A 16435-nucleotide genomic window follows, 5' to 3' on the forward strand; every position below is an offset into this window, starting at 1 on the left:
TGTAGACATCATATAGCTAAAACTGTACGCTCAGTGCTTATTCCCCTCCTAAACTTGTTACACAACTTCACTAAGACATCAGCACAATATGAATTTATTGTGGAAACGAATACCAGAAATTAGTAAGATACTGTATATTGTGCATCCCTGCAATCTTTCACCCCAAAAACAATCTGAATGGTTAATTTACAGACATAAACCTAATTGACAGACTCAAGTGGAGAGCATTATTGAATGTTAGCTGTGAAGATCAGGCCTTAAGATTCAGACCTGGTTGGTGAATGTCTTCTCCTCATATTCCACACTGTGACACACATCGCCCTGGAGTGTGGTCTTCAGGTTCGTAAGCCTAGAAGAATGTGTCATACAACCAAAGGTGATGAGAACAGGTAAGAAAATAAGAAAATGTAGCATTGATGCACAAGATGATTTTTGCTTTAAAATCAACCAAAAAACGGTGATCACAGCGATATCCCCCATGACATCATGAATGAGTCGTGTGCGTTTACTGGTACAGTAGATGAGTGGCACCCCATAATAAGTCTCCCAATTATAGCAGGACCATGATTCACTGATGACTATAGATGGGTGACTGCACGATAGTTAGAATTAAATACAAAAGCAATTTAATCAGTGAAATAAACGCTGAAGGATAATAAGAGAATAATAAGTGAGTATGACCTGGTGGATTTAAATAGGCAAGCTTCCGTACATAAATAAAAAAATCGAGTAAGACAGTATATAGGTATGGGCTGCAGGCGATGGCAGCAATTGGGATTTGGGGTAAAACACAGGGAAAGCAAGCTACTTTCATGGCAATACTGCATACAAACAAGCACAGACAATTGAGACAAACACAGGCCTTCAGTTTGAGGACTGGAATTGTCCTAACTCTTACCTCTGAGTTCCGCTTTCATGGTAAGTATGGAAAGCCGTGGACTGTTTTTTCCAGAACGTCTGTTAAAGATTAAGATGCTGATTAAAGTCTAGGCAAAAATGGTGAGTGACAAATCCATTCTATTTTTAAGTAACTAATGCATTTTAAATGTTGTTTCAGTCCACATTCACTTGAGCTGTGATTGAATTGTTTTTCTCTTGGTGACAGTGTGTGTATGTGTGTGAGGGAAAAGGAAAATTTGATGAGAATAAGAAATCAATACAGAGAAGGAGAGATTACAGTAGGGCTGGGCAATTAATCGAAAATGTATTGAAACCGATATTTAGAACCAGTAAACAACTTAATGTTGATCATATAGCTTATAATCGAGAAGCAGTTTTTTAAATATATGTATTTTTTATTCTTATAACTCAATGAATCAACATAGAATAATCCTTATAAATTAGATTTTTATAAATTAGATTTTTATATCAACTAAATCTATTCTGTCTAGTCTGATTAACCACTTAACCCTGTAGTATACTTTGTTGAACAACAGTGGCGTACAATTTCTCTTAACATAGCTGGTCTACAAGCTCAAAACGCGTTGCGATGGGAGCTTGTAGATCTACTATTTTCATTAAAATAATCATTCATTAATCGTATCGTTTTGATATTGATTATAAGTCATATGGCCCAGCCCTATATTATAGACTAGACTGCAGCCCTACAGTGAGTTCTTTCTCCATGTTCTTCAGTGTAATGGCATCCTGCTCCAAGTTGTTCATCTCCTCAACAAGAACCTGCTGCACATTCTGCAGCCTCAGAGTCCTGTACAGCACAGATACGTGGATACATTAGATCAACAGAAAGACAAAAGTCAAAATAAAGGAATAAGGAAAGAAGAGGTGTTTGAAGCCATCAGGAAAATGCTTGTAATTAGTCTTAGCCCCTTAGCGTTGAGCCTATATCGATGGCAATGAAAGCCAGTCTTTCCCTCTGTGCAGCCATCGGTCGATCCAACACTTTGGTCGCAGAAATACTCAAAAAAAAAACGACTGTTTTGATTTACATGGAATTTGCTGAGCACATACTGTACTTCCAGGAGGAGGAATATTACTAAGTTTTTGGTGGCTCCATGGCTTTCCTCAATCATATTTATGCCAACATTTCTACATATGCACAAGATATCTCCCAAAATTGTGAAAATAGCCTATCCCTATAGCATACAGATGTAGTTCTGCTATTCTCACTATTTTCAAATGTTTTTTCAAAATAATAATAAATGCCTAATAAGATTAGGCACAAGGGATAAGGCAAGATAGGGCCCGCAATCCTTTTTTATGTCCAATTACACCTACCTTTAATTAGAGGCTGTATTTCATTATTGAAAAGAAAACGCAATTTGGCTGCTAAAATACTGAAAGATTTCCAACTCTGATTATAAGGCATGTTAAGTCACCTGTATTCACTGGTTTGCTTGGTGAGGGAAGACATGTGCTGCTGGTTTATCTTCAGAGACTGCTTGGTGTATGACTGTAACCGCCTGGAACGGTTCTAAATATAAACACACAGTATAGCACAATCAGCATGCTTTTAAACACTTCCATGCGATAGAGGTATAAAAAAAAAAAAAAAAAAACAAGGCTTGAGTCCGTGAAGATGTGCCGTGGCCGTGGGTCCCATTTTTGCTATTTTCAGGATGCTAAAATGCCTGTTGTGCAGAGTGCAGTGGCCTACCAGCCAATAATTAGTCCTGGGTGTGTCTTGGGCATTACATTAAAAGAATAAATCAGTGTCGACCTTTAAGAATGAGGCACAGTGCTATTTAGGTGGCGAGATCAGAACAGCACAGTTTGTTTTCCTAGGGACAAAAACCAATGTCCTGCATAAAGTGAAGCACAGAAGTTTAAAATCTATTAATGATGTGATATACTGAAGTCAGGAGATGCAGGTTAACTAAAATAACATGAAATATTGGGAGTGTGCTCTGTGCCGAGCACGATAAGGAATACCAAGAGGATGCATTCTTACTGTACATGACGAGAGGCAGGTAAGCTGTTTGAACAATGAATAAATAAAATGGCCGGCTATATACGGAAAGTGCTTCTCTCTGTGTCTCTACATCTCTCTCTCTCTACAGTGCGCACAGAGCGTGCAGAAAGGTCCGACACTTATATTCCAAGCAATAACATTTGATTGACTGGTAAGGATTTCATATTTCATACACTGAATTAATTAACACACACTTTGCTGGTGAACAGCAAAGTATTCGCCCATACCACGCCTGACTTTACAATCAACATACCTCCATACGCAAACTTTACACCTGCCGCTGTATCTAACAACATCACAAAACAATTGTGTATGGGAAAGATATGATAGCACTGGCGCTAATATCAGTTTTAGCGCAGGTCTAGCGCCGGCCACAGACCAGCCTGTAATGTAATGTTTGAGTTGTGCTTGTTTGTCCATTTTCTGTGTGTGACCGACATCTTGTTTGCCTGTATGAGTCTGAATTGTTGTCTGTGTGCTTGTCACTTAATGCAGTGGTTCTCAACCTTTTCAGGCCACGACCCCCAAAATAATCATATTTTAACTGGGGACCCCCCCACCCCGACGAGCACTAAGAGTTGAGGCATTACACTTTGTATAACACGGTTCTATTTATGAAAATAGCAGATCTACATGCTCACAAGCATCTAGATCGGCTATTTTCACAATTTCTGCCTCTAATATGTGACAATTTGGCCAATGTTTAATTTGTCATTTAGATGTATTAAAAAGTCCTTAAATTGTCACTTTAGGAAAGTGCAGATACCCTCTATACACTTAAACTTTAAGTTGGTTTGTTTACTGTTGAGTGAGAAAACAATGTTGCACATAAGTTAATCATCTGGAGACCCCCCAAAATAATCCCCCCCCCCCAACCCACAGGTTGAGAACCACTGCCTTAATGTGCATTTGGTTGTTCTTTTACACACTGTGTGTGTGTGTGTGTGTGTGTGTGTGTGTGTGTGTGTGTGTGTGTGTGTGTGTGTGTGAGTGTGGAATGTCTAACCTCGTACTTCACCTTCAGCTCAGAGCTAAGCTGTCGGCACATTGAGCCCATGTTACCGGGGTTGATGTCTGGCATCTCTACATCCACGTCCATGTCATCATCTTCCAGCTGTGTCTCCCAGCGCCTGGAGCTCACCATGTGCGACACCTCCTGAATCACCTCACCCTCAGGAGACTCATCGGTGTCTAGGGGGGGTTAGAATGGGAATGGGCGTAGTAGATGTGAGGCACGGGATAGGATGAATGTAGTAAAATATACTTGAATAGAATTACATTTTTAAATCAAGAGTTCAGAATTCAAGTACTACAGTAGAAAATACATTTTGTATTTGTAATATTTGTGGGTCAATTTCAATTATACTGTATACTTTACAATGGAAAGGAGAACACCATAAAAATGCTATTCATTATAAGTACTTTGCCTGGCTGGCCCACATCTGGGCTTGAGCGTGGGGCATGATTGCCAAAATAATTGGAGTATATGCAAAATAGCAAGTAATTCTAACACCTGTCGATTTAAATTATTACTTCTACTGTCTGTATTAAGAGCATTTACTGGATTCAAATTACAGTACAAGCCATGTTTAAAACAGAATCTATCAGGGTCACAGGTGCATCCTGAAAGGGTGGTACTAAACAGCTGTTGACAGATGTCATTCCATGCGTCATAAATACGGTTGACAAATCATTACTGGACTTGAACAGCTTCCTGGGCTTTATCCTGGCTGAACACTGTCCTCGATTCTTGACCTTCCTCCCCTCTTCCTTCTCCTCTTCCTCTGAGCTACTGGATACATGTGGCGCCGGTGCAGTTTTGCGCTTGCAGCTAGGTCCTACAGCAAGAATGAATTATATCAGTTCATAACCAATTGTAAAACATCACTTGTTGTACTGTCTCTGTCTGGACATATCAGCCATTCTATTAACTGGCCAAGCTGCCTTTGCTTAAACATTGATCTGAACAGAAACGATTCACCTGACACATGACTCTGCTGCTCGTCAGTGCTTTTCTCCATGTCTGAGGAAGGTGTTTTCTGTCAGGACACACAGTGATGAGTCAGTCATTTTGGTTGAACTGCTTTAGAGTTACTCAAGTTACCAATGACTAGTTTTTCTGAAATAAATGTCCCATGAACAGTTCTGGTGACAGCTTAACTCTACCCAGCCCTTAAATGGGAGTTGTGCCGTATCTTCAATCCAGCCTAATTATGTAGTATTAATCCCCCTTTGTTCATTGTTATAATGTTTGTGTGTGTGTGTGTGTGTGTGTGTGTGTGTGTGTGTGTGTGTGTGTGTGAACAAACACCATAATGACGGAGTGTGCAGTCCTCACTTAAGTGAAAAGAACAGTCAATTAAGTAATCTCTACCTCCATTTTCTTAGGCAGAGTCATGGCAGCAGTGACCGAGTTGATTTCCAATCTACCGACGGGAACTGACGTTTTGTTGGAGGAGAAAGAAGACTGGCTCAGTGACACCTGGGACACAGACTCCATACCGGAGCCACACTGGAGGCTCTGGGAAAGCTCCACCTGGGGAGGGGAAGGCATGACTGACTTGTCCAAGTCCAGGGCTGTGGAGGCCATGGGGGGCAGCGAGCCCTGGGAGAAAGGAGACATGGGAGCTGGGGACTGGGTCGGCTGAATTGGGCTCAACTGATTTCAGAGAAAGAGAAGAGAGGAGAAAGAATGACGGACACAGAGAAAATGTGGTGGGCGATTAGTGAGGATATAATCACTATGGCTGTCGCCAATTAGTGATGGTTAAATTATGAGGATAGTCGGACATTAAGCGGGAGAGTTGGACAGTTCGGATGCTATTTTCTGCTCCCTCAGCTATTAAATAGGTCACTTCAATCAAGCCGCTATAACTTTCCTACAAATAATTTGTCAATTCTTTTCTAACATCATATACATAATTATATTACAGTCTGGCCAAATAAAGAGGCAGAGTAAGCTATTTATCCTCTATGGGTCTTCAGTTACAACCCCCCCATATCTTTAAGCCTTAGCAGTGTCCATTTAAATTATCTCCTGTATCCCGACCAAGGCTGGATTTGAACGTTTCAAGAAGAGTGCCATTTTACCTCGGGAACAAAAGGTCTCAAGGCGGAACGGGCTGCTCGACCTTTGGGGGCGAGGGAAGGACGAAAGGGGAGAGAGTGGTAGGGTGCAGCCTTGGATGTCTTCTTCCCTGTACCGTAGACAGAGGAGGGTTGCAAGTGTCCCTTACTGGTGATTGGGGAGAACCTCAGTTTAGGCAAGTCCAGGACAGGAGAGGGGGAGGGCTTGCAGGGAGTGGTAGCGATGGCAGGGAGAGGGGAACCCAGCGGGCTGAGGAGAGGAGGCAGGGCCTGGGTTGGGGTTGACCCCTCGGCAGCTGTGAGCAACCAAAATAAACACAGATGTTCAGCACAGCTGGCCTCAGGAGGTGGAGAGATGCAGTTTTCTGTGTTTTTGTCTTATAGTTCTTTTTGTAAAAAAAAAGGCGAGTGAAGGACTTCTAACAAATAGGCAAAAATGCATTCGGTGCAGATTACAAGGCTTCCTCAAGCATTTACAAACATTAAGTGTCACATGGGCCATTCAATAATATCTGTGACAGAGGTTGCGTTAGGCCGATAAATGCCGGGCGGTTTTGGTTTTTATGACAAAAGTGGGAAAATAATTCGCAGGCAGGCCAATGTGTTTGTTTTAGGCAATGTCATTTCAAGCTCAAATGAGTTATTTAGCACCAGAACGCAAGTTACACTATACTAGTGTCGTTTATGACAAATTACAATGGCCATTTCCTATTACAAATGTTCGGTAAACTGTAATCATGCCCAGCACATGACCAGAAGTTGGCTTCTGATCTGTGGCCACTGTGACGTAATACCAAATCATGTAACATCCATAAAATACAGAAAATTGGCCACAGCCAATGGGGTCACAATAATCTAACTAAAAGTGTGTTTTTCCACAGCAGGCCTTACATCTCATCTTCTGGTAAGCATCCCACGTGAAAGAGGTCTGCATTTCTTTGATGGATGGGATCTTTTTCTTCTCAGTTTTCCTCTGTGTGATGTGTTTCTACAGTATATGCAGAGGTAAAGAAATGACGTGTAACGTTTTAACAACAATATAGCATATTATGTCCCACAAAATTATAAAGTTACATGTTTAAGCAATAACAATCATCCTTCCATAAATGTATAGACTAAATAGTGCTGCTTTGACCAAATATCCAATAGGTTTAGGGTTAGGGTAAATAAAAAAAATCCCACTTTAGCAGAAGTATATTACAGAAGTAAATTATATTCAGAAGATTCATACAACTTATAAAGACATAAAAGGATGGTAGCCCCCTAGATTTGTAGTGGGCACCTGCTCTGATGCTGACTGGCTGTCAGTATTTGACCCCAAGAAGGTATCAGAAAACCGAAACTACAAACATGGCGAAGTGTTGTCAGTGCTGCCATCTACAGGGTGGAATTTACAACCTGGTTGTACACCTTCCAGCCCGCCTAAAAACATGACTTTTATTTACTTTGTCACTCTCCATAGTATTGGCTAGACTGGGGCTACTAAGCTCCCTCCAACATATCACGAAGTTACACTCTCAAATAACCCTCACTCACTCCATTCCACTTTGGTTGTTCTTCAAATGTGTGAAGTAAGCAGCCGTCATCGAGTGTATTTTTGTATTATTATTATTCAAATAATTCTGCAATTTCCCTATGAACAGTACCAGTTCCTGATACAGATGCCAGTAACCCACACTAATGGCCTGGGGAGGGTGCAGACAACATGCCTCCTCTGAAACATGTAGAGTCGCCAAATGCTTATTCTCACCTGACAGTGATGAGTTTTACAGCGTAACACCCTTATCTCTCTCTGTCAGTCGTAAGAAACAAACCCCAGTCTTCACAGTGGTTCGCAATTACTTTATCCCTGCTCTTCCCAGACACTCCGTTTCATTACTATTTAATAAAGACTGAATTAGAGACCTTGGGAGAGGGTAGCTGTTCAGATTCTGACTGGCTGTCATGGTCTGATTCCCTGTAACCTTTGGTGGGTTTCTTGGTGGCTGCACTCTTTCTCCTCTTTGCTTCAGCCTCTTCACCCATCTTCTTACTCTTCTCCATGACATTCTTCTATTGGAGGGCAAGCGAAGAAGTAATGGGAGTTTACAGAGTATAACCACTGTTATTATATGATAACATAGCATATATCACCTCAAATAATCTTGTTAAAATGATAATGTGGAAGCTAGGCATCCCAGACTTCTGCATGACAGTAGAAAGTGTAGATAAGAGTAAAATACAACAGCTCATTCATTAAAAATAGTGCAAACTTTATCTGATAAAGTTGTATACAACAACCTAATCCTTTAAATGTAAAAAAAAAAAAAAAAATATATATATATATATATATATATATATATATATATATATATATATATATATATATATATATATATATATACACACACACACACTGTATGTGAAGACATAAGAAGAAGGTGGGCTCCTACATTTGTAGTGGGCGCCTGCTCTGATCGGCTGTCAGTGATTGGCTCCCTGCAAGTGGTGCGGCAAAATGGTTTGCTGGGGACAGAGTTATTCCTCTTCTTCACCTCTACAGCTTCCCGCCAAGTCTTCTCACTCTTCTCCTGCTGGCCCAAAGCAACATCAACATTAAACATGGAAACAATGCCTTCAATAGCAGGCTATGAACTCATTAATTATGCTCATAATCATAAAAATACAGACTGTAGTATGATGTAACTGTAACACAATTGAATCAGTTGGCTCAAACTCTTAATATAGAGGGCTTGAGAAAGGAGTAGGGCCTCCACCTTGGGCCTGGCTGGCTGTTCTGATTCTGCCTGGCCTTCCTGGTCCCGCTCCCAATAAGTCGGGTTGGGTTTGTTGATGGCTGTGCTCTTTCTCATCTTAGCTTCAGCAGCCTCTTCATAAGTCTTCTCTCTGACACATTCCTATTGGAGGAGAAGTGAAGAAGGAATGGGAGTAGGGATAGGAACCAATAAAGAAATGGAGGTTCCTGGGTAACCAGAAACATAATTTCATTTCGGTTCTGCATATAATTGCGCTCGCTTTCCATAGATAATTATCCAAAAGATGATGCGATATTGTTTTGGTAGGCTACAGCATTGCAGGGCTGGCGCACATTGGATATTACAGACACATTTTCATACCCTTCTCGGACCTCAAAGAACTTTAAAGCCAGAAATGGAAAGCATTTTATTCAGTTTCTTGTTGCGCCAACGACGGCTGGTTTGTGCTGTGTGGGTCACTTCGTTTTGACTTGAGATATCCAAACAAACTTCAATATGAAGGACGGCATGTAAAATTTTGTCAACAATCTCTGCACCTTTGGAGTATTATACAAGTTAACTTTGACACTTGTTTCCATCGATCTCTTCAACTCTCTCCACTACAGTTCAACTTAAACGCAGCAGTCTTGCAATGCATAGCATGCCCAATTTATGATTAGCAATAGGAATGTGTTGCGCGTAGATTAACTTAGCAGATCTCCAAGACTACAATGCGTTGCTTCCGCGCCACCTTGTAGGCTTGTAGATCAGGCTTCAGTAGGAATGCACTTTGACAAGCAAGACCAAAAACAGAAGCTGTGACTGGTGCAGTTTATTTCTGCGGTTTGATCAACTGGTCTGTGATGATTCCCGCTCCTGCACACTCCTGTTGACTTTTATTCCCGTCCCGTCCCAATCACGGCATTAATAAAAAGAAAAATCCATCCCACGGGAATCCCGTGACCTGCAGGAATTCCCGACAAATGTCATCCTCTAGAATAGATCTAACAAACAGGGTCTAACTTATGTGATTGCGTTACTCATTCACGGGGCTTGCCAGGGCTTATTTAAGGGAAGATTATTTGCTGTTTTGCAGAGTTCAGACAGGCTTTTATATGTGTTATTGTCAGTAGTAAGTACAACACTACTGCCCTGGGGCAATACAGAATATATATTTATAAGTAGGAGAAAAAAAAACATGCGGCTATCTATCACTGTATTATTACAAATGGAAAAACTTTGAAATAAAGGAGGGGATGTGGAATAAGAGGAAGGTGGGCTCCTACATTTGTAGTGGGCGCCTGCTCTGATCGGCTGTCAGTGATTGGCTCCCTGCAAGTGGTGCGGCAAAATGGTTTGCTGGGGACAGAGTTATTCCTCTTCTTCACCTCTACAGCTTCCCGCCAAGTCTTCTCACTTTTCTCCTGCTGGCCCAAAGCAACATCAATATTAAAAATGGAAACACTGCCTTCAATAGCAGGCTATGAACTCATTAATTATGCTCATGATCACAAAAATGCAGACTGTAGTATGATGTAAACTGTAACACAATTGAATCAGTTGTCTCAAACGCTTAATATAGAGGGCTTGAGAAAGGAGTAGGGCCTCCACCTTGGGCCTGGCTAGCTGTTCTGATTCTGCCTGGCCTTCCTGGTCCCGCTCCAAATAAGTCGGGTTGGGTTTGTTGATGGCTGTGCTCTTTCTCATCTTAGCTTCAGCAGCCTTCTCTCTGACACATTCCTATTGGAGGAGAAGTGATGAAGGAATGGGACTAGTTCTTCATTTTTAGTGCTATTAATAGTCAAGAATTTCAATCTGAACTTCAAAAAGGAAATTTTAACCAAACACCTTCTACAAGAACATCCTGAGGATATGAAGTTCTTAGCCTGATTTCATTCTTGTTAAACGGTAGTTTTAGCTGACTTAAATGGAGGGAATGGCTTTTACCTGTTCTGAATCTGATTGGCTTTCATCTGTGTCCAGTTCTCTGTAGCTCTTGCGGTTGGTGGCAACAACAGTTCTCTGGGGCCTATAGGACACTGCTCGCTTCCCCATCCCATGATCTGCAGTCCCCTTCATCGAGGGTCTCTTCTAGTAACAAGATAACAGTGACACCTTGTGGCTGATTGCTAATATCAGCCACAAGGTGACTAACTTGAACTGTAATACTGAGAACATCAGACTGATTCCATTGTGTGCTTTCAACTGTTATTATACTTATTGTACTGTTAAAAGATAACACATCAGAGAACAATATATTAATGAATACACTATACCTCATTCTGTTTATACTTCTCCATCACAGGTTTGGGAGATGGATGAGTAAAATCTGGGCGCTCATCTGTAAAGTTTGACAGCAAATTTCCCTTTAGAGAAGAATCATTCATTTCCATATACAGTGTAATCATCTTGTATCAGAATAAAGGAGAATACAATCCTTTCTTGTCAAGCCTTCAAACAATTATACATAACTGTTGATCAGTGAATCACACTGAAAAAGTACATGGATATACAGTATGCACAGGAGTCATTAATGCTGAAGCATATTGTCAGGCATTGTGTCTGGCAGAAACCTCCTATCTTCATATTTCAAATGTTTATGTGTTTTACATTTTGTCATATAAGAGTGTCGCACAAAAGTAGTGAAAATAGCAGATCTAAAAAAAAAGGAACGGTTTTGGACATACAGTACGAGGTTTCCACCTGACAATGATGATATGAAGCAACAGAACAGTGAGAATTCATTCATTTAATTCTGTACTCTATGTGAATGAGTGGGGTTTTAACATATTTCTGTAAGTGTGTGGTACCAGCATGAATGTGTTAAACAAATACAATGAGATATACTGAATAGTTTATCAAGGATATAGGTGTAAGATATGTCTGTCTGTTTCAATGTGAGGGGATGTTGTCCAGAGTGAGTGTCTGGTGTGAAGCCTACATGTAGGGTCAGGTGCAGGAGCTCTGGTCTTTGATGGCGGCTGCCTGGTGTAGTCAATGACTTTGGGTTTGGGCTTCCTGCAGGAGTCCTTTACCCAGCTGACCTCTGTCCCAACGTCAGTGTCGGTGTCACTGAACAGATGCTTCTTCACATTCCGCTTCCCCTGTGGTGCACAAGTGAGGGAATAATGAAGGAATATTTATGGCAGATTTTCTATACATACTTCCATTTTTTTTTATGGAAGTATGTATTAATTGTTTCTGCCTATAGGAATTAATAAATAATTACTTGATTTGATTGACATGACAATGTCATATGATATGATAGGACAAAAAATAAAACTGTAATAAAATAGTTTAAATAAACTTTGAGCTTCTGAATATGGTTATAAGGACCCAATACCATTAGAATGGCATTCTCCATCAAGGAAAGTAAAGACATGCATCCTATCCAATTGCTTTACTATGCTAGAAAGCAAGATGTATATTTAAACTTGAACTATAAATTGATTATTGGTCTGTTTATCTTTAAAGTCTGTTTATTTTTCGAACAACTTAAGTCTTCAAACGCACACAGAACCACAGTCATCTTGATCCATGCGATAATAAATGGATACCTTTGCTAAAGGCTGTCCTTTCTTTGTTGTGCTGAGGTTCTCGAAGTGACTGACCTGCAAGCCACTGTTGAACAATGAGATTATTAAATTAGGCTGTTTTTTTGTTAGATTTTTCATACACATAAAGATGCAGTTGTAAAATCTCAGTGAAAGCTTATGGGCTCCTTCCAGACCTACCTGCTCTCTTTGTCAGAGGACTTAGTGGACTTTCCCTCTGTTCCCTAAAAATGACATCAAAAGAGAGTATTCCAATCAGGTGTTATAGATATAGACCAATGAACAGTAATGTAATAAAGAGTGCCTATTTTAACCAGATGTAAATAGCCTGCCTCGCAAAGTGCAGTTATTTGCACAGTCTGTATTTGTGAAAGGTCGTTAGGGTCAGGCAGGCTAGTGTCAACATATGTACAGTATGTACACAGGGGTTTACTTTAAACAGTTGATGTTCCAAACTACACCTGGGTGCATATATAACATGATGTGTTACTTTGAATACCTGGGTGCAAATAGAAGCAGCCTATAACAAGGTAAATGTATACCTTTAACAAACATTCTTTCTTTGCTGTTGTGGGTTGTGATAAGGGGTCCTGGAAGCCACTGTTGAACAACATACATTATTAAATGAGGCATTTTTTGTAATATATGCATGTTGATTCATCTCAGCGAAAAGCTTATAGGCTCTTGCCCGGCCTACCTGCACTTTCTTGCAGAGGATTCAGCTAACTTTATTCCTGGTACCTAAAGCACACAAAAGAGAGCTTACTTTTTAAGTACTACATATGTATTCCAATCAATCAGGGCAATGAGCTCTTTGCCATGACTACTGCAGCCAATAACAGCCAGGGGGGGGGGATATAGATGTAGAGATGTAGAGAATGTATAGAGATGTATAGATGTAGAGAACTGAACAATGCTGTAATACATTTTACGCAAATACTTACCAGCGTATCACCACGGAATGCAAAAACATCATCTCTGTAAAAGAGCAAAGAAAATGTATGCAATAAGACTTCAATTAGTTGAACGTTAACAATAGACCTCATATCCGCATCTGTAGAACTACACTACCTTTGTGCGTTAGAGGTTTTTCTGGGGTTGCTGAAGGATTTCAGAAACACTGGGTGAGGTGTTTCCTTCTACAACAAAGCAAGACAAAACACAAACATGTTGTCAAATTATGTCATTAAACCAATGTAGTATACATGTATATGCTTCATTACATATTACATGTACATATACATATTACACATCTCAGCATGACTTTTAGTCAGATAGCATGTCACATTTAAGGACTGCAGTTTCCTAATCTCCTTAGGGTGGCTAACTAGGCAACTACACATGCCTAGGAATTCCAGGTGTCGACTAATAGACGGGTTTCTTGTTTACAAACATTGAGACTAAATGCACAGCTGACTGTATCATGTAATCAATTCCGTCCAATCCCCAAACCTGTTGTTTCGGGGAGCTCTGGTTTCATTGGCTAATTTTGGTACGGACCCTGCGCACGCATCTAGTTTTATCAGTGTAACGTGGACCAGAAACCCGTCTATATGGACCCTTTTTCTAGATGTGGTTATAACGTGGTAAGCTGCAGCTAAAACTTTAAAAGCAGCACTGTTGACTTTTACAGATGTGAGAGCCAACCCCTTTGATTGCGAGAAAATCAAACTAATTTTATTTTGTTTTATCACTTGCTTATCAGGGCTGTTAAGAAAGGTGAGTTGCTGGAGTGTCACACAAGTTTAGAGTTACGCACCCGTGGTGCAATGGTTTAGAGTCTAAAGAACTGCATCACGAAAACACACTGGGATCTGCCTGAAATTTTGGGTAATGTGTATTCAGGTTTAGGTGAAATTATACTTACTGTAGCAGTTGGCAACCAGCTATTAAACACTGACCTGTTAAAACAATAAGCAGGGGGATTATACAGTAGCAGGGTGCTCATTCTAGCCAGATATTCGTTCTTCCAACAATGACATTCAACATAACCCACAAAGTGGTGCAAGTACTGACAGCTAGCTACAGATAGTTCCATGCCTTGTAGAGCTTATTGGGACATAACATTTGGAATGGAGAGTTACATACTAGTCAAGTCGCTTGTGTTATTTCGTTAACATTTTCAGGGGATTATGAAAACTATATACTGTATGTTTGGAAACTTCAGAGTATGACAAATCAGAAAATCCATGATTCCATTTTCAAAATCCCTAGGGGATTTTGAAAATGTTTTGAAATTTGTGTCTCATTCACTTACTATACACTATACTATAAAGGAAGAAAATACCTAAAAAAAATCCCTCTTTTTTAATTTTTTTTATATATATATGATTCTGAATCCATTGCAAGCATTATTTTGTTTTGCATGAAAAACATTCCTTGGGCTAAAAACATCCCAAACGAAACTGTGAAAAGTGATGACTCATCACTAAACCATAGTTTTGTCCGTCCGTTTTTAGCCCAATGAATGTTTTTCGTGCAAAACAAATTGCATTTTTTTTTTAGAAAAATGTCAAACCGAAGCAAAGCACAATTAACGACTGCGGGGCATGGCAATGTAGTTTGTGTATTTTTGGGCAGAGTACCTGCGGCACAGCAGTAAAATTAGTTGAATTAGGGCACAGTCACACAAGCGTGACAGAAACAGATGTGTCCCATTCACTTTTTTGTACTTTTTAAAAGTAATTGTTTCTGTCTTTTCTTGCCTTTATTGATAGCCACAGTGTAGATAGGCAGGAAACAGGAAGAGAGAGTACGAGAGTCATAAGTAGCAATGTCTGCTTGCAAAGGTCTGCATGTTTGAGCATTCCCTTAGGCTGAATATATTAACATAGCAGGGTTTGTGGCAGGTTCATTCAATCATGGCAAATCAAATGACCACTTTTCATAAATAACGTTCCACTTTTCATTAACTTTAACAGTATTGAGCTGTGCTCAGTGCAACAATGTACTAGTAGGGTACCAATAATTTTTCGAAAGGGCAAACTGATGTTCTTGGTAGGAACAAAGAAATACTGTTAATGTTAATGTCCAGCACTGGTCCTTTATGAAGCATTTTTCACTAAAGGAACAACACACAACAAGCCACACCATTACACACACTGCCCTCTCCCACCTGGAGAAGAGGAACTCCTTCATGAGAATGTTACAGTTCAGCGTTCAACATCATAGTCCCTTTCAGACCCAGAAACCTAGGACTCAACCTCAGCCTATGCTGACCTCACGACAGTTAAAGGCCTGATCATTGAAGACAATGAGACCGCCTAGAGGAGAGAGGTGGAGAACCTGACACAAAGGTGCCAGAACAACTTGGCCCTCAACATCATATAGCGTCATTCCCACCGGTCACGATAAAGATAACTTTATCATTAAGGATAATTATATCAGCGGACTCTGCGTTCACATCAAATAATGTCGGCATTATCATTGTGCTGTGGACGCTAACCCATCCACATGAGTTGAGAACGATTTTTAAAATGAAATCTTTATCTTTATCATGTCCGGTGGGAATGACACTTAAGACCAAAGACCTGATCAAGGACTACAGGAAGCCGGACAGAGAGCACAAGACCCCATGTACATACGTAGTTGCCGCGGTAGTGGAGAGGGTAAGCAACTAAGAATTTCATGTCTTCCACATTACTGAAACTCACTTGGGACATACACACTGACCAAATGACAATGCTTCTATCTCAGGCGATTGTTGATATTTTGTATGGCCCCTTCCCTTCTACAGAGGTAACACAAGAGCATCCCGACTGGCTTCATCACTGCTTAGTAAGAGAACTGAACTGACCTCAACTGCAAAGCAATGCAGAGGATCGCACGGAAAGCCGTGCACATCAGAAGATGAGAGCATCCCTCCAAACAAAGGACATAATAATAATGTCAGCAGCGTGGAAAACTGTTGTAATGAGGCTATCTGTATGTTATAGTATGTCACTGTGTCCGTGTATGTATTCTCCAGAGGGAGCTGCTGAAATGCCAAAACAAACTTGAAACATAGCTGCAGTACAAAGCTCAACTATATGAACTCTAGGTTCACTTTTTATAGAAGAGAAAGCACTGCAAAACAGAATGCCTCCAACACTCCAGATTAAACAAATGTCTCAAGGTGCACAGCTCAA

The 16435-nt window shown here is 40.4% G+C and overlaps 1 protein-coding gene across 1 annotated transcript in view; it reads right to left on the reverse strand.

Annotated features, from left to right (window-relative positions):
* The window catches only part of sycp2 (synaptonemal complex protein 2), a gene marked incomplete at its 5' end in the record, with an annotated part of 28505 nt that overhangs the window by 1386 nt on the left and 10684 nt on the right, over positions 1–16435 (reverse strand). The window contains 15 exons of the mRNA XM_080732655.1: positions 271–349; positions 899–957; positions 1609–1708; positions 2340–2434; positions 3939–4123; positions 4630–4770; positions 4914–4971; positions 5307–5591; positions 7925–8071; positions 8776–8916; positions 10366–10494; positions 10702–10845; positions 11031–11095; positions 11696–11858; positions 12312–12375. Of these exons, the coding sequence (XP_080588781.1) occupies positions 271–349; positions 899–957; positions 1609–1708; positions 2340–2434; positions 3939–4123; positions 4630–4770; positions 4914–4971; positions 5307–5591; positions 7925–8071; positions 8776–8916; positions 10366–10494; positions 10702–10845; positions 11031–11095; positions 11696–11858; positions 12312–12375 (1855 nt within the window). The remainder of the gene's footprint in view (positions 1–270; positions 350–898; positions 958–1608; positions 1709–2339; positions 2435–3938; positions 4124–4629; positions 4771–4913; positions 4972–5306; positions 5592–7924; positions 8072–8775; positions 8917–10365; positions 10495–10701; positions 10846–11030; positions 11096–11695; positions 11859–12311; positions 12376–16435) is intronic.

This window comes from Nannobrachium achirus (genome assembly GCF_963921795.1).
Source record: "Nannobrachium achirus genome assembly, chromosome: 9".
Classification (NCBI taxonomy): domain Eukaryota; kingdom Metazoa; phylum Chordata; class Actinopteri; order Myctophiformes; family Myctophidae; genus Nannobrachium; species Nannobrachium achirus.